The sequence below is a fragment of the Erigeron canadensis genome, chromosome 7 (genome assembly GCF_010389155.1).
Source record: "Erigeron canadensis isolate Cc75 chromosome 7, C_canadensis_v1, whole genome shotgun sequence".
NCBI lineage: Eukaryota > Viridiplantae > Streptophyta > Magnoliopsida > Asterales > Asteraceae > Erigeron > Erigeron canadensis.
This window is the reverse complement of record NC_057767.1, coordinates 15,093,500-15,111,450: the sequence shown is the minus strand read 5'-3', so window position 1 is coordinate 15,111,450 and position 17,951 is coordinate 15,093,500. Positions and strand designations below refer to the sequence as shown.

Below are 17,951 nucleotides of genomic sequence, written 5' to 3'. Positions count from 1 at the left end.
ATGACTGATGAGTTTAAGGCTCTCATTGATAATAAGACGTGGGATTTGGTTCCTCGTACTCCTGCTATGAATGTTATATGTTGCATGTGGATTTATAAGCACAAATTAAAGTCATATGGTACTCTTGAGCGCTACAAAGCTCGTTTGGTGGGAGATGGTCGAACTCAGCAAATGGGGATTGATTGTTCTGATACTTTTAGTCCGGTTGTGAAACCAGCCACTATCCGGACAGTTCTCTCTTTAGCTCTTACTTATAACTGGCATATTACTCAACTTGATGTTAAGAATGCTTTTCTCCATGGGAACTTAACTGAAACAGTTTTCATGCATCAACCTCCCGGTTTCTGGGATGCTCGTTTTCCTGATCATGTTTGTCGGCTACGTAAATCACTGTATGGCCTGAAATAGGCACCACGGGCTTGCTATCAACGGTTTACCGATTATGTCACGCGGTTGGGTTTTCATCATAGTTCTAGTGATCACTCGTTGTTTATCTACAACCGTGGTATGGATATGGCTTACATTTTATTGTATGTGGATGACATCATTATGGTTACTTTGTCAAGTAAGCTAAAGCAGAATTTTATGTCTCATTTGTCGGCTGAGTTTGCTATGAAGGATCAAGGCCCTCTCAGTTACTTTTTGGGCGTTTCTGTCACTCGCTCTTCTGATGGTTTATTCTTGTCTCAAAGCCGTTATGCTCATGACATTCTTCATCAGGCCATGATGCAAGATTGTAATCCGGTCTCTACTTCGGGTAAACTCGGTGCTCAAGCGGGTGTTCCTTTTGATGACCCGACTTTGTATCGTAGCTTGGCAGGTGCTCTTCAGTATCTGACGTTTACCCGCCCAGATATCTCTTATGTTGTTCAGCAGGTATGTATGCATATGCATGCCCCGTATATTGATCACTTTCTTGCTTTAAAACGCATCTTGCGATATGTCAAAGGCACCCTTGACATGGGTATATGGATGAGACGACCTTCTTTGTCTCCGCTTGTTGCTTACAATGATACTGATTGGGTTGGTTGTCCCGATACTAGACGTTCTACATCTGGGTATTGTGTCTTTCTAGGGGACAATCTCCTTTCTTGGTCCTCCAAACATCAGTCGGTTGTCTCTCGGTCTAGTGTTGAGGCCGAATATCGGGGTATTGCTAATGTGGTTTCTGAGTTATGTTGGCTTCGTAATCTATTGTTGGAGCTTGGTTGTCCTCTTCAACGAGCCTCCATGGTATATACAGATAATGTTAGTGCAGTAATCCAGTTCAGCATCAACGAGCCTCCATTTTGTTCGTGAGAATGTTCAGCGTAGTCATATTCGTGTTCTTCATGTTCCTTCCCGGCATAACTTCTCGGACAACTTTACTAAAGGGCTTCCTCGAGTGTTATTTCTTGATTTTCGGTTCAGTCTCAGTCTTCGCAATCCTCCGCCTTAGACTGCGGGGGTATATTAGACCGTAGTGTATTGTTATTATCATTATTATTGTAAAGTATTATCACTCATGTAATAGTCCGAGGTAGTCGAATGTAACTAGTAATTATATATATTCATATCAATGAGAAGGAAAAGCACGTGTAATTTATTGTTACACCTTTATTCAATAAATGCTAGTATACCAACGTAACCAACCTATCTAAAAGTAAAATCCATTAATTTCTTTTTTAAACAGTAACTAGCAACATACAACTTATGTGTATAATAGAACTTCATTCGTTCTACTGGCAGCATACAACAATTTTCTGAGCTGTCATCTCTTCTTCAAGATATACGGCTAGCAGATGTGGATGATCAATGGACTTGGTGCTTCAAGGCAAGTCAACATTCTCTGTTAAAAGCATTCGTTGTTTTATCGATAGAGCAATTCTGCCAGTAGATAAGAAAACAATCTGGAACTTTTGGTCCCAAAAAAGTTAATATCTTTGTTTGGCGTCTTATGAAAGACAGGTTACCGACTCTCTTCAACTTAAGTAAACGGGGGTTGGAGATCCCATCCATCTTGTATCCCCTTTGTAAGGTTCATGTTGAATCATCTGATCACATCTTCTGGACATGTAGTGTTTTTACTCAGCTTAATTCACACCTTAGAGCTTGGCTTCGTTTGGACATCCCTTGCATCACACCATTGGAAAGCGTCAGAGTGGATTCATGAATGTCATCTTCCAAAGAGGTACAAAAGAATCCTTGAAGCTATCAGCTTCATTTCATGGTGGGTGGTATGGAAACAAAGGAATAAAATCGTCTTCAAAGGTAGCTCCGAGTCTAGTAAAGAGGTGTTCCAAACCATAGTTTCAGTTTCTTTTTCATGGATGTCAGTCCGGTCTAGGGTGATTTCTACTCCCTGGCATTTATGGGCGATGAGCCCGTCTTTTCTTCTATAATGTCTTTTGTATGTAATGACCTTTTGTAATCTTTGACGTCTTGTCGAAGTTTTTTATTCTGTAATGAAAGTTGGTTGTTCCAAAAAAAAAAAAATAGAACTTCATTCGTTCCACAACTTATGTGTTTAGTAGAACTTCATTCTGGATCCTTACCTCACTTCAATACGTGTATATTTTAAACTAGTCTTAATACTCGTACGATGTACGGATTGACTATATATATTGTACAACTATTTTTATTATTTGTGGAGATAATATTTGACATACTTCATGTGTCAAATATAGAACTTAGAATATTTTGTTGTTATATTAATAACTAGATTATTTTCCCACGTAATACGCGAGATAAATTTATTAAATTATTATAATAATATAATTAATATTTATAGATTAAACAATTTGAGAATGGTATTAGTATATGTATGTTATATTTTTGTATAATGATTGTGTAAAGTTAAATATAAATACTAATGCCTAAAACCGATGATACTATTATTTGAATCTGGTTTTATCCTATATAATTTGTATATTGTTTGTTAAGTCTTTGCATAATGACGATATAAATTAAATTTGTTTATTTAGTGTAATAATAAAAGTTTTTTAAAAATCAATATCTCCATTATAATACAAAAAAACTGATCAGGTTTTTAAATTTAAATTACAGTATATATAAAGATGAGTTATTCAAGAGAAATTAGTACAAAAAGACGCAAGGGAAATGTGAAACACACGGTTTCTCCTTTCTTTCTTTCCATTCTGGTATGATTTTTATTTTTTGAAATTATATATTTTTTATTAAAAACCTATTAAAATTAAAACAATTTTTTTAAATATTTTTTCTATCGGCTACTTACATACAGATATGGTACGGGTGTAGCCCTTAACCGAACAGGCGTTGGCCGTTCAAGGAAATATATGAAAAGGTTGAAAGTTGAACGTATTTGAAAATGGTATGCATTTGATGTACGACGATCCAAAGGTAGTGGAGATTGGATACGGTACTTCCTTCGTTATGGTGGTGGTGAGTGTGGCGGAGAAGAAGGCCGGTAGTGGTGGCGGTGGGAGAGGCAGTAGAATGATGGTGCTGGTGGTGTGGACGAAAGAAGTAGAAGATGATGAGGAAGAAGAAGAAGGTGGCTCGTAATTGTTTTCGCGTCCCTTTGAAAATAAAATTACTCAAATTATCTTCTTCTTTATGTTAATAGATGTATATATGTGTGTTTCTATTGGAGTGCCTAAAAAAAAAAATATATGTAACTAGAGTGAAGGCCCGTGCGTTGCACGGCCGGGCTTCACGGGTTTTTTTTGTACGTTTGTAAGATTGTCTTATTTTGAAGTTTTTTATTGTTAAGTTCGAGTTTGATGTCGGTGTGCGTGTTGATGAGCTGAGGTTGTTGAAATAGAATGAAGGTGATGGAATGTACATATCCAAAGACATGAATGATGATGATCTCTGATATATGATGGTTTCAAATTGGGTAATTAGATGTATTCTTGTTTCTTGCTTTTAGTTAATATTTGTGAATGATCCAACAATTAATGTGTCATTTACACATTAGATTGTTCTGTATGTAATGATAGAGTGAAGGCCGTTGGACGTGGTTACAAAGGGTCACATAGTTTATTCTTTCTCCTTATTCTTAAATTTTTCCAAGTAAAGATATCTCATTGTTGATTAGTATATGTAGCTGTCGTTTTTTTCACTTCATTGTTATATTTTAAGCTTTTCTTAAAGTACTTCTCTTTGGAAATAACAGTGTTATGGCAGAATTAGTATTAGCATGGAATTATAATAGCAGGTGGCATTGTTATGAAATATGTATGTTTAATAATTGGTTATATGTGTCAATGTATGTTTTATATATATACTTTGTAAAAAGAAGTTGTCGAAATACAGTATGTAAGTGAATTGAGGAATTAACTTGCTGTGATTCATTTGAATTGTACAAAACTGAAAAGGCATTATTAATTGTATATATTTTGTATATACTTCTATTAATTAATGAGTTACGGGATATGAAAAGCTACAAATTCCATATAAAAATGTTTGAATTATCTGTATGTGTTAGATATTGAAACAAAAATCAGTGATATATATTATTAGAAAATGTAGATTCATGATAAAAGACCACACAAAACCAAAGTTGCAAATAAAGAAAATTGAATGATGGTTCTACATATGATAGCAAAATAGTGCAGAGGGGATTATAAGGATGTTACTAATGGTCCATGATACCAAAAGATATTATGATAAAAGACCACCATTCAAACCCATATTTAAGGTGCACAAAACTGAATGATGGTTACATAAGTCTTACAAAAACAGTTTCGAGAAAACTAAAAGATGTATGTTGCATTGTTATTTCATAGCATTCAATGCATACTAAATGACAACAATCGGGTTGAATTCCGATTCTTCTTCTTCACCTGGTTCCAACTTTCGAGCTTTGAATTTTCATGGCCTCAAAAGGTATTGCCTGCGCATGGAGGCTTTTCCATCGTCACTATCATGTGATTGATTAGTTGAAGAACTGGTTTGCTGGTTATCATCATTGTTCTCTTCCTCCATCTCATTCTCTGCTTACGCAACTTCATCAATATCGGTATTTAAACCTTCATCTTTGTTGATTTGTGGGTTGTTACTGGATTTGTTGTCATGTTGAGCTTTAGTGTTGTGTGTATCATTTATTTCAGTTTCTGTACAATACACCAAGACATGTGGAAAGGACATTAAGTTTTATAATTTAAGCCGTATATAAAACAGCCAATTCCAGTAAGTAATTTCGACTTCTGTACATTGTTGATATTTATTCAGATGTGGAAATATATATATACATATATATATGATTGATTTAGATTGTGGGGATACATATAGAATACTTACTGCTCTTGTTTTCCTGTTTCATGAGGATGAATCGTCTTATCATCTTGTCTTGTTCAGAATCTTCTCCATGAGTGCCAATGTCATGCATATGAATAGTACCTGGCCATGTATGCAAAGTGATTTCCAATGTAATGCTCAATTAATCTCAGAATCAATCAAGGGCGTAGACATATTTCAGTGATATATAGAATCCAACGGCCCTTTTGACCTGTAGAACCATTGCCCATTTGGGCCTTTTATCCAATCTTCCTTACCTGCCTAATCTACAATCTTTAGTAATGCTAAAGTCTGCAAAATGGGTGGGTTGGTCAAAGGGTCAAGACAGGTAAAGTTATAAGGCCGGACAATACAGGGACTAGATCATTTTTTTAATAAAGTAATTCAGAGCGTTTTAAACTCTTGATGTTAGATAAAATAACTTTTGAACTTTTTGGCCCATTTGACATATTTCCTTTTCTAACTTTTTAGAAGATAGCAGCTTCAAGCGTTATCAATGATAAATATATTATATTATATATAGCACGAACATAGTCTGAATTAATTGTTTGGTTTTCACATATTTAGGATAACTAATAATGAAACGGATTGGCTGAATTCGCATCATTCCCTTAAACTATTTCCAAAAAATTGAACCTGTGGGTATCATCATCTATCAGCAATGTTTTGATCTTTTTGCTCTGATGCTAACAACTATAATATGAGAAACAACCAAACATAGTTCATTTGAAGGGTTAAGAATTGCACTCTATATTTTAAGGTATTTACGGTTTGGGCAAAACTAAATAAACCAACAAAGCCAAAGCAAATTTGGATTTGTTCACCAAACCAGCTGGTTTTAGAAATTAACAGATAGATGCATAGTTCAGTTAAAGAGTTAAGTATTGTACTTTATATTTAGGAGTATTTACGGTCAGGACAAAACTAAATATACCGACGAAGCCAAAGCAAATTTGGATGGTCTCCCTTCATTCACTGGACCAGCTGCTTTAAGAATTAGCATACTCATGCCTGCGGATCGGTTTATAACTTGGGGTATCAAACTAATCATTTCAGCCAAATCGAAGCATTTTGTATATACATTGCAATTTTTTTTGTGGTGTTCATGTATTTCCATGTATAGCATAAGCGGTTGACCTAGATATCTCTTGTAAGGAATATAATAAGAGAGTGTGTTACATACATAAAAGCTTAACCCAGAGAAAGTGTTTCAGGTCACCCCAATTAGTTCCAAACGTCAACTGTTCTGGTCCAAACCGAAGTTAACCAAGCCACCCATTGTACATTTCAGCCACCTAAACTTTAAAGCTCTATGTTTGGTCTATTGACACTAAAATGTATTCAGAACTTTCTATTAACTAAGAAGATTGAGTTTGAAACTATGAAAGCCATTAAGTTGCAGAAATAGGTCAATCAGTTAGCAGTCAACACTAATCAAATATAACGCATGGGTTGTCAACACTTAACATGAGAATATGAAGCATATATAACGGATACAGGTTCACCAAAACATGAGTATAGTTTTTGAAAGATATATGAAACAATACACAAATATATAAAAGAAATAAAATTGTCAAGTTAGTTAAAGAATAGAACCTGACTTTGAAGTCAACAAACCAACCTGCTAAGCATATTGCCAACAAATCTGTCATCATAATCATGCTATGATTAGGGCTTTACAAATTTCACATCCTCTAAGATGCATCAAATCAGTTGATGATAAACATAAAACAACACCCAAAGTAAGGGTGAATGTCTTCACGAATTGAACAGGTTTCCAAAAAGAAAACCACAGTCACAAATTATGACCAAACTTAGATAAACTAAAAAACTTACTATTTAGTTGCAACATGTGGCATACCGTGTTAGACTACTCTGGAGCCTGAACGAAAGGGTACCCAGACCAATGCAACATAACTTGAATATCGTACATTTAAAAATAATAAAAACAGCTTCCACAGGTCCTGTCGTCATAACCTTTATGTCTATATTGAATTTTGCTCTTACTTCTGCTACTTTTATGCCTTTTGTACCTACCAAACAGCTCCCACCTCAATTCTCTGTGAAAAAAAAGGATACCAGAAGTCTGGTAACATGCAACATATATCGGGGTGTTCAGAATCTGTTGTGACTGGAGATCGCATCAACAATTGTTTTTTACTTTTTTATATGATGTCAGGTATCCAGTTTCATACTGGCTAAAATGAAAATAAACAGTTAGTCATCCAGTTGACCTAAATTGATAATTTGATTTTAGTTATCTCATATCACATAACCACTATCTAAGCGAACATGAAAAAAGGTACCATACTTTTCCATATAATTTAGGGCCTAATCCTTAACATTTTAAGGTCATTGAGAGAAATAAAATTAGAACATGACACATTAACAGAAAAAACCTTGTCAATTTTTTCTAGATACATGAAGTTGCAATAATCATCACGATTCCGAGTATTCTCCATTTCTCCTCATATGAAGCTTCTATAGAATATTTTAAAAATCATGCAATATAGGTCAGAATCTTTGAAAATTCAATAAAGTTATAGTTCCCGAAAAAATATTTCATACACGGATTCACCCATATAAGCTTTATTAGTAATAACCTAATGTGATATAAATAACACATGTAACCTATCCAAACCAATAATAACAATCTTCTATAAACAAACAAATCCTATTGGAAAAAGTTGCAAAATATGAACAATACACTTTGCACAGATGAGAAATTTTAGTACGCAGAAAATAACAAAAAGTTCAATCGAGTCAAACATGTTACCTGGTTAATTGTTATCTTTCACAGAGGGGAACCACCTCCAATGGAAGCATAACCGGTGTATAAAGCTTCAATAACCGAAAACATTTATTAAAACCCAAAACATCAGAATACTTGGACAGAGAAACCAATAAAAAATTATGACCGAGCTTCACCTCACCCCCTTGCAGCCCTTACAATGCTTGCGTATATAAAGGTAAGTTTGGTCAAGATTTTTCATCAGGATATTCAGTTTAATAGAAAAAAAGACTAATAATTACATGAAATCAAACACCTTATTTGTTAGAGTTGGAAATAAAAATCAATGAACATACATGTGCCATAAGGAAGAAGAAATGAAACTTAACATTCAAACAATAGTAAACAAAAATCAAAATCAAAGCAGATGATTACCTTGTTCACATACCATTGTTTCTTTGAGACATAACATCAAACACTTTGAGTGCACCCACTTGTCCTGCAATAATCCTGGACCAAAATCAGAGAAAAAAGGAAGATGAAACTAAAAGAAGAATATATACTCACATAACAAAAAAGATGCATCCAATCAATTGAACATAAGTTTAATAAAACACTCAAAGTAACTAAAAAAACATCCAAAAATCCAATAAGAAAACATGAATGAATAAATAATGAAAAATTCTTACAAATTTCATTGAATAATTGTTTTTTTGATTCAATTAATGAAAAGAAAAGGAATAATTTTTACGATCTGATGAATATGTGAGAAATAAAATTGATTTTAGGCTTAAAAGACTATGGGGGGTTCTTGAGATGCCATTGAGGCCAATCGTTAGCAATGTTTCAATTAATACACTGAAGGTGATTTTTTTATTGATGCCAATACCCAAACCCATTTGAAAATTCATAAACCTGAAAATTAATGGATCAAAAGAACCTTTCCACTTCCATAACAGAGGTTTCATCAATGCTATCATAACACATACAATTAAAGCAGTGATATATATATACAATCATGTATGTATTCGTATGGTAAAAAATTGATGCTTTATTTACTACATACATATATATGAAACCAATATTACTAACTCCTCTAATAGGTAAAACGGGGTTAGACTGTAAAAATGAATGGAGTTAATAACGAAATTAACCTTAATGCAATTAATTTTAGTAATGAATACAGTGTCAAAAACTCAACTTGAGCTTTTTTTTATTATATATATAGATATATAGATATTAATAAACCCTATTAAGTACCCTAATAATCCCATTAAGTACACATAAATGAAAGACTAAAAATCGCTAAAAATGCGTCAATTTTTCCACTTGCTTGATAAAACTTTTAGATATATATAGATACCATACTACCGTTTTGATGTTTAAACTACATGTATTTTACGAATTTACAAGACACTTGATGTTTGATATAAATTATAAATACAGAAGATTTACTAGTATTATATATCCAGATAAGATCTTCCGATCTCAGACCTTAGAATTTTGCTTGCAAGATAAAATGATCTACAGAAATATCCCAATCTTTAACATACTTGCAATCAACACATACTTCACTTAAGCAAAAAGTATGTGGATTTTTGGTAGTATTTCATTTCCAATTGGTCATTTTAACCAAAGTTTTCTTATCCAAGTTGAATCAACTTTACAGAATCCCCATCATGTTTTTGGGTATTCCTCCTCAATGTTCTATTGTACTTAGAAATTACATCTTCCCATCTTTCTTACTGTATAGTGTATCCTATCAAAAACTTACATAAAATTACATACTTTCAAGACGTTAAACTTCATATGAACAACCACAGACCACAGTAGCCAGCCATGCTGCATGATCTTCTTCTACAATTAGTCGAATCAATTCCACAGTCATCATCGGTCAGACATCTATGATCACTCCATGTGTCAGGGACGTGGCAAACACTCTCGATTTTGTGACCAGCATGTCCAGGGCTTGCTAAATTGGCTGGGCAGACTTGCATGGACATTGCACTAGCATGTTTCTTTTGTGTTTCAATCTGTAATAGTTAAGGACCATTACCAAAGGTGGCAATATACATAGGTTTAACAAACTGATTAATCTGAAACACATTTCATTCTACACTTTTGATTAATAACTTGTGATAACAAGAAATATTCAAGTGCACTATAAATCGAATTTTTGATAACGATTTACTGTACTAGGTTGTATGCATTGATACACTTTTGACATATTTCAACACATCTGACGCCTTTCACTGTTGAAAGATCTATTGATCTGCCATGCCCATTTGACACGTTTGAAATATACCATAACTAAATCAACCCACTAAAAAGTAAATAGATCAAAGTTGCAAATGTCTACATTAAAAATATTTCTGAAAAGCCATGTCATAGAATTTTCACCTTGATCGAGGTCCAGTTTCGGGGGATGTATGAATCAGGAAGCTTTTCATGCCAGTCGCTAATGACAGGAAGAGGGTGACCTTCAGTAGTGAATATGTAGTTGCGACCCATTAAAGGTGAATCATCGAAGAGAAGATATAGATACTTGCACCTATGAATGAAATTAAAAATGTTCAGACTTTCGGCACAATTTCACACAAAAATGGACGGAAATCATACCTACTATGACCCGTGAAATTGTAACTTGCAAGTATTTATGAAATAAAGAAAGGATAGGCAGGAAAATAAGTCAACTAAATCATTTTGTAGTTAATACTGCAAAAAAAAAAAAAAATTTTAAAAGCAGTAGCTAACACATCTGTATGGGTTGTGGGTTCAGGAAAAGTTCAGCAGAAAAATGACACTTGTGTTTATGACACTCTCAAGAAAAATAGACAGTTTGACATTAAAGGTCAATCAGGTTATCTTTCAAAACGGATAGGATCCTGTTAAGTATTCATGAACACATTTTAATGCACTTGTTAAACTTCGTCACACATGCCACAAAGCTGCAATATCAGTTGAAAGTTGTGCAGCAATACCAAATTTAGTGACCTAAAAAGTCAAACCACAACACTTTTTTGGTAGAGGGAACAAATATTATGGTACAAGATGGAATGAATGCATGTTGCTATATTGCTGCAGAGTTCTTACGTTTCAGCCAGGAAGAAGCTATGCTGGTGATCTTCTAATTGCATGGTTGTTACATCTCTAACGCTTGCAAACCCACCTTCAACTTTTGTGTGTAAATTAAGGGAATTTACAATCGCTTCACCGACTTCCATATACCAGGGGTCTGGTGAGAAATTAGAATTTTATTAGGCGGAAAGCATATGAAAAGGCTACAAAACTACCTTGTTGATTACTATACAAGAGATAAGGCTGAGTTTGAAAGAAGTATTCATTAGCAAACCTTTTGTTGCTTGATACAAGTAATATGTTGACTCCGCCAGCTCTGGACGTAAAGGATAATATTTTTCTGTAGGGTGCACAATCTGATGATCCAACAAATATCTGTATGGTTACAAAATTTTCTGTTATGTTCACACAACAAAGTTTTGTTCAGAAAACTTAACTGACATGAATGGACGATGTTCATACCTCTCTGGAAGCACTCCAAATTTTTTCCATACACGAAAAAATTCACGATGTGTTAAGTTAGCAGCTGTAATATCCCCAACAAGAACCTAATGACAAGAATAACTATAAGGATGTTTTCTACATGGTAGTTTGGATTTGTGTTTATGGAACCAATTATAATATTATTCCAACGTTTTCTATGTGTGGACCAACATATCTGCCTCTAATTATCTGATTATTATATCAAATAATCAGTTTTGGATGCCCAGTTTCATACCAGATGCAGAACTGTTCACACAAATTTTGTGTATATAACTGTGTCTTGGGTCACCCAACTTATCTAAGGGTAGACAAAATTACTTGTTCACACAAATTTTAAAGCAAGACTTGAGACACTTTTACTTCGATGTCACCAACCATCTCAAACTTTTCCATATAACTGTGACTTGGTTCATTAAATCATTTCTTTCTTTAAAAAATCAGAATTTTCCCAGCATTCAAACATCTAAGTGTCACTTACCTGTACACCAGGCCAAAATGCTTGTAGACTTGTAAGTTGCCAGTAAGTTGCTCTTCCTGTCCTCATATCTGCTTCATGATACCTACAGAAGTAACAAAAATGTAGTTTTAAAATTGGGAAGACATGACATGTTACCATTTTGTAAGCTTCACGAGGCATTTCACTTAGGTTAATCTAGACCAGAGGCAGACCTACGTCAAGATAACCCTCCTTGAAAAACTTTGGTAGTGTTCCTGAATCTGAATCCTGGCATTAAAATTACAAAATAGTTTATAACAGGAGCAAATAAAAGTAACTATTACCATGAACCATATCTGAAATATTTCTGCACAGCAAGATATGCCGACTGAAACATCCTCCAATATTCTTCTTTTCCAAAGAGGATGTGAGCTTTAATTAAGTATTCATAAAAAGAATCAACGCCTATCACAAGTTTACTTCACTATCAGCATATAATATACATATTAGACATATATTAGTTTCCATATATAAAGTTTCCATAGTATTAGTTTCTATATATTAAGTTTCCATAGTATTAGTTTCCGTAGTATTAGTTTCTATATATTAAGTTTCCATAGTATAAGTTTCCATGTATTAGTTTAGGCTACTCTATAAATATAGCCTCTTGTAATCCTCTTTAATTACAATTACAATACAATTCAATAATACAATAACCCACAGAGGTTTATCATGGTATCAGAGCCAGGATCAGCCAGGTTAGATCCTGGGACCTGTGGGATATGGGCCCACCACGCTACATGAAGAAGCAATCTAAAATTAAAAGGCATAATATAAATTCAGACATGATCAATATGATTCATTGCCAATAGAAAAACTTACCAGCACCTATACCGGAAGAGTATTCAATCCATTCTCCAGTTTCTACATCTAGTGTAGTTCCTAAAAGGTTCAAAGAACTCCGCATTCCCCACAACTTATGAAGAGCATGCAAAGCAGCATATTCAAATCTCGGATCACCAGTTAATCGTGACAACGCTCCCATTTCAAGAATCAGTGATCCTGAATATTTAAAAAAAAAAAAAAAAGAGTAAGCCCACACAGAAGTCCTAGATGTATCGCATTCTACCATTTATGCGTAATAAATAATAATGTGCGATTATTCATTTCATTATAAATAGTTAGTATGTGTAGTCATATTTGACATTTATGGATCAACCTGGGCTGTACTGAAAGAAACCCCATTCAAACCCAAATATGTAATGCTCTGTTACGCGCCCATTGGTCACCTCTAAACCAAATATTATAAAGGATGCTTACTTACCACAACCTGAAGTGCTTGTTTCGGTTGTCTCGTTCTCCATAACGCCATACTGCCCAAATAATTTTGCATTTGATGAGGTGTAATAAATCCTTCTTACAAACAAAACCAGGGAATCGTAATTACACTATTAGTCTGCAAAAGCATTAACTTTAAGAGAATAATCTGAAATATCCTCCAATTACACTTTATACATTCAGTAGAACAGAATAAGCATTGACCTAATAAATGAGTAAACGGAAGAGGTTTTCCCTTTTCAAGTTATCCGTCGAGGCGAGTCTTTGACACAAATAAACATGGCCAAAACGGGCTTTCCCCATGGCTGTTTCCAACCCTTTCCTTCACCACCTCTAATATGTTACTTAGTGAGGTTTGAACTTGAGACCTCTTGTGAGGAAATTAGGTCACCTGAGCACTAAGCCACCTTGAAGAGAAAAAAAAACATGCTCCAGCATTTTTGGATAAATTCCGTAGTGTTTCTGATTATGATCTTAGTGACAAGTGAATTTGTATGCAACAACTTATCTCTCACTAAAAAACATATTTCTAACTATCTTGGAAATAACCTATTTACTTTTTCCTGTATATGTTGCTTTTTAATTGTACACTAGCAAAAAACATGAAATGCAATAAACAGACAAAAACAATAGTGTACAATGTTCTATGGTGATATAACAATATGGTTTGATACTGAATGAGCCAAATCTAGATTCTACTGAATGAAAAATGACAGAGTATGCTCACATGGACACTCTGAATACCAGTTTTTACCATTTGACAAGTGTTCTGAATACATAGAAATTACAGCACAGAATGGAAAAATGAAGGTCTTTTGAGTGTTCTGAATCGACATAATTCATAATGTTGAACTGTTTATCAAATTACTATATGAAGGATGACAGTACTAAAAGAAAATGAAAGTATAATACCTTCAAGTTAATCCAGGCATAAGGCAAACCAGTGGGTGTGTTAAAAGCCGGTAAAAAACGCTTCCCTAAATCTTGAGCCAAATCAAGGAGCTGGTTGTTGTAAGTTCCTTGAGTGAACCTGTTTCTAGAATCAGTTGCAAGAATATGAGCAGAGACAAGTCCTCCAAGAAGTCTTATGTTGCACTACACAATAACGATTAACCGAATTACATTACACACCATATAACCATTCTAGTTCCAATTGCCTATATTATAGTAAACATCAATCCTGTATGACCCTTTGAGAGGCCGACTCTGAGGCTGATCCCAAAATATATTGCTCATACCCAACAGTTATTATTATAAATTAAAATAATAATATATTTGTTCATCCTGGAAAGATGACTGCCATCATGATGAAGCTTCGGCTACTTAAAGATAATTAAATAAGTTAAGAAGGCAAGTAAATGTCATATATACCTCAAACAGATTTATCCTTGCATCAACATCAAATGTTAGATTTTCAGAAAGCCATATCACTGCCCTTTCGAATTCTGTGTTGTTACCCAGTATTACAAGACTACATAAAAGGATATAAACATCAAAACATTAACCACTATCATTTGGCCTTAACTAGAGATGGGGAAATGGGCAGGTTCCAAAGCAAGTTCAGGTCAAAATGGGCGATTTCTTTAGTATGGGCTGAAACAGGTTAAGAGAGTTGGGTTGACCGAAAATCACTTTTAGCACATCTTTTTCTCAAATATTTTTTAAAGATGTCTTATATAATCACATAACTATCTTCTCACAAGAAAAACAAATTAGGATGTTGTATGGAGATGCGGACAACTTTCAACCAATCTGACACATTTGAACTACTATACCCGTATCCTTTTTAGCTAACTGTTTATTCTCCCCACTTGACCTGTTAGAGATCAACCCATTCATATGTAACTGGGTTAAAAGTGCAACCTCTATCCCTATCCCTTTTTGGATTAAATAACATTTAATACCTGGACAATGATTCAACTAGTGTAAGTGCTGATCCATTGTATTCTTGGGGTAAATTTTCAAGCTAGAATGAAAAAAAAAAAAAAGAAGACAGAAAAAGTTAGAGGCTAAATAGTAGTCATCACCAAAATCTAGCTAAAGATGTCACAACCTTCAAATTCCCAAGCTCACTGAGAGAGTCGGTAAAACTTTTGGTCATAGGTTTTAATTCATCATGCTGCAAAACCATGAATTAGTTACATAGTTCTATGAAAGATTAATGTGATGAAGCTGTTTGATAAAAGGTTGGATACTTACAGGAAATGCATATGTCATGTAGTTGTCATATGCATGATAAAACCTGAAAAAGTGGAAATGGTATAACATTTGAAAGGTTAATTGTATCCTCCACATCTCAACAAAAACAAAGAACAAAAGTACTACAAAATATCCTCGGCTACACTTCATAGTGTTGTAAAATTTATTATCTTTCATATTGGCTTTTAACAGTCCATTCTTAGTTTAATGGAGTTATAAGATTTGTCTCCCACTGTCAGTTTCTTCTAACAGCTATATTGGAAATACCTTAAACTCTGACTAAAAAAATAAAATAAGCAATGTAGCAATTATGATCCACATGCTTGTAGCATCAAACAAAATTATTTTTTTTGGTAAAGGGTTACCCGTTAAATTTTATATACCAACAACATAATAACTTATCAATACAAGTAATGTGTCTGCATGTCACATCAATTCAGATATATGACAAGCTGTATATATGTAAACAAGCTAGTCACTAGCAACTTAGGAGTTTGGGACTGATTAAGGGGTGATTGGAAAGGTTATATCAGAAGTGCATTCAAAATAAGTACCTACTTAGGTGCTTCATAAGTGCTTATTTGATACTAAAATAAGCTAAATGACACTTAACACATTTAAATTGCGCTGTAACTAGTGAAAAAACGCAATACAAAATAAGCACCTCAAATAAGCTCTCCCAAACACCATCTAAAGCTGTTTTTAGCACAGAACCGATTATAAGGTATTTTGAAAATTAAAAAGGAAAATAACAGAATAGCTTGAAGCATTGAACTCTACACTAAAAAGGTTCTTGGATTTTCATCAGCTTTTAGCGTATACAATTCTGGATATTCAATAGTAAAACATCTAAACAAAGACTGGTTATATTAATGTAATACACTAGATTTATAAAACCACTCATAACCGTCATCAAGTTTCCTAGTAGGTAACCTATAGGTAAGTACGTGGTCCCAATTCTACGACAAACCTAACAAATATTTCCAATATAAGAAATTGACACTAACAAGAAGTACCGAATTTATCCATTACTTTCACCTGCCAAAATACCTAAAGTCTTCAAAATTGGACCCATTTCATTGTATAGATTAGGCATGTGCACGAATTGAAATCCCATTTCTTATAACTACTACTTTTAAAAGTGGTAGTTATAAGACCACTCCTAATGCCCAATACGAGCTTCCGTATTGGGCTTGTCTTCAAATGTATTCAAATGAACACCACTAGGTGTTGTTGGGGCATGTATTGGAGACATCGTATTGATGAATACAGAGGTTTGGGTCATGTTTGGTTTTATTATTATTATTTTTGATTTTCTTCTCTCACACCATTTAATATGAGATATTCAAATGGTAGGTCCTGGACTAGTATTGGTAGTAGAGATTTTGCCTTTGACTCTGATATACGCGACCTAACCAGTCCATGGCGTTTCCTAGACATTTTGCCACTATTCCAATATGTTTTCTTACCGTCAAAGAACGTAGATACAAAACAAAACATCCTCTTGCAATGCTAACTCTCTATCTTCCTCAATTTCACATCATCATTCCATTATTATAAATTACTTGTACTCAACAAGCTCTATATAACCCATTCTCTACCCTATAAATTCACTACTTTGGCAATCTAATGTGCTAACCCCACCCCCCTCAAACAACTAATTCCATAACAATTCAAGCAACTAATTAAAGTTTCAAATTATAATGAAGTTGAAGAAGACTTACATCTTGCGTACTTTGTGACTCATTCGTTTCCTCTTAGCTGACAGATACGAATATGAATATGAATCATCCGACATTGAACATGACACGAATATTGTTGGAAATATAATTAACACAAATATTATAATAATTGTTCTAATTGTCCAACTAGTTTTTCTTTTACCACTCATTGATTCCGACCGAGATTACCAAAGTGATTTAACTTGTCTCTCATCAACTAAATCCTGTTCAACAGTTATCTCACAGATCGTCTAATTTTTGTTTCATGCTTGAGCTGGCACACGTAGGTTGAGTTTTCTTAACCAATAACAGAGTGACATGTGTGTTGAGATGTGGTCCAATCACACTAAACACCACTTCTAACTTCAGGTCATCATTTTTCCAGGTTCATGTTTCGTCCTTTATGAAATTATATATTTACATTTTCTTTCCTTTGAAACTTTATATCATTGAATTCATGATCTTTTCTCAACTCTTAACAGTAAACTAGTTATGTTATTTGGGCTTTATCTCAGGGGCTCAAAGATATATTTGTTATTTAAAGTGTATCGAAAATATACTGTTATGTATAAACATAAAATATAATAATCATTTACATGATCAATTTTATAAAATAACTAAAAAAATTAAATAAACGAATGTTAATCATATAAAACCTATATATAATTAATTGAAAAAAATGTGATAATACGAGAGAACAATA

The 17,951-nt window shown here is 33.9% G+C and overlaps 2 protein-coding genes across 2 annotated transcripts; one reads left to right on the top strand and one right to left on the bottom strand.

The window, feature by feature from the left end:
* Nucleotides 1-1,299, top strand: LOC122609004 (uncharacterized mitochondrial protein AtMg00810-like). Its single transcript, XM_043782066.1, has 2 exons — nt 1-318; nt 409-1,299. The coding sequence occupies exons 1-2, from the start codon at nt 1-3 to the stop codon at nt 1,297-1,299; spliced, it is 1,209 nt and encodes a 402-aa protein (XP_043638001.1).
* Nucleotides 1,300-9,568: 8,269 nt separating this feature from the next.
* LOC122607240 (alpha-mannosidase I MNS5) lies at nt 9,569-17,540 on the bottom strand. The gene is made up of 15 exons (XM_043780175.1): nt 17,252-17,540; nt 15,528-15,570; nt 15,382-15,447; nt 15,233-15,294; nt 14,700-14,799; nt 14,241-14,423; nt 13,315-13,363; nt 12,873-13,052; nt 12,335-12,455; nt 12,033-12,114; nt 11,534-11,619; nt 11,346-11,446; nt 11,087-11,228; nt 10,394-10,544; nt 9,569-10,026 (listed from the first exon to the last, which is right to left on the bottom strand). The coding sequence occupies exons 1-15, from the start codon at nt 17,416-17,418 to the stop codon at nt 9,799-9,801; spliced, it is 1,761 nt and encodes a 586-aa protein (XP_043636110.1). The 5' UTR covers nt 17,419-17,540; the 3' UTR covers nt 9,569-9,798.
* Between the last annotated feature and the right edge of the window lie 411 nt (nt 17,541-17,951).

What these genes read in the sequence shown, in the direction of transcription:
- LOC122609004 (XM_043782066.1), top strand. Translation starts at nt 1, where the DNA reads ATGACTGATGAGTTTAAGGCTCTCATTGATAATAAGACGTGGGATTTG. An exon ending in ATGGGAACTTAACTGAAACA is followed by an intron (nt 319 to 408) that starts GTTTTCATGCAT and finishes GGCCTGAAATAG; the next exon opens with GCACCACGGGCTTGCTATCA.
- LOC122607240 (XM_043780175.1), bottom strand. Translation starts at nt 17,418, where the DNA reads ATGAGTGGTAAAAGAAAAACTAGTTGGACAATTAGAACAATTATTATA. An exon ending in CTAGTTGAATCATTGTCCAG is followed by an intron (nt 14,800 to 15,232) that starts GTATTAAATGTT and finishes CCTTTTATGTAG; the next exon opens with TCTTGTAATACTGGGTAACA. An exon ending in GAAACTGGACCTCGATCAAG is followed by an intron (nt 10,027 to 10,393) that starts GTGAAAATTCTA and finishes TAACTATTACAG; the next exon opens with ATTGAAACACAAAAGAAACA.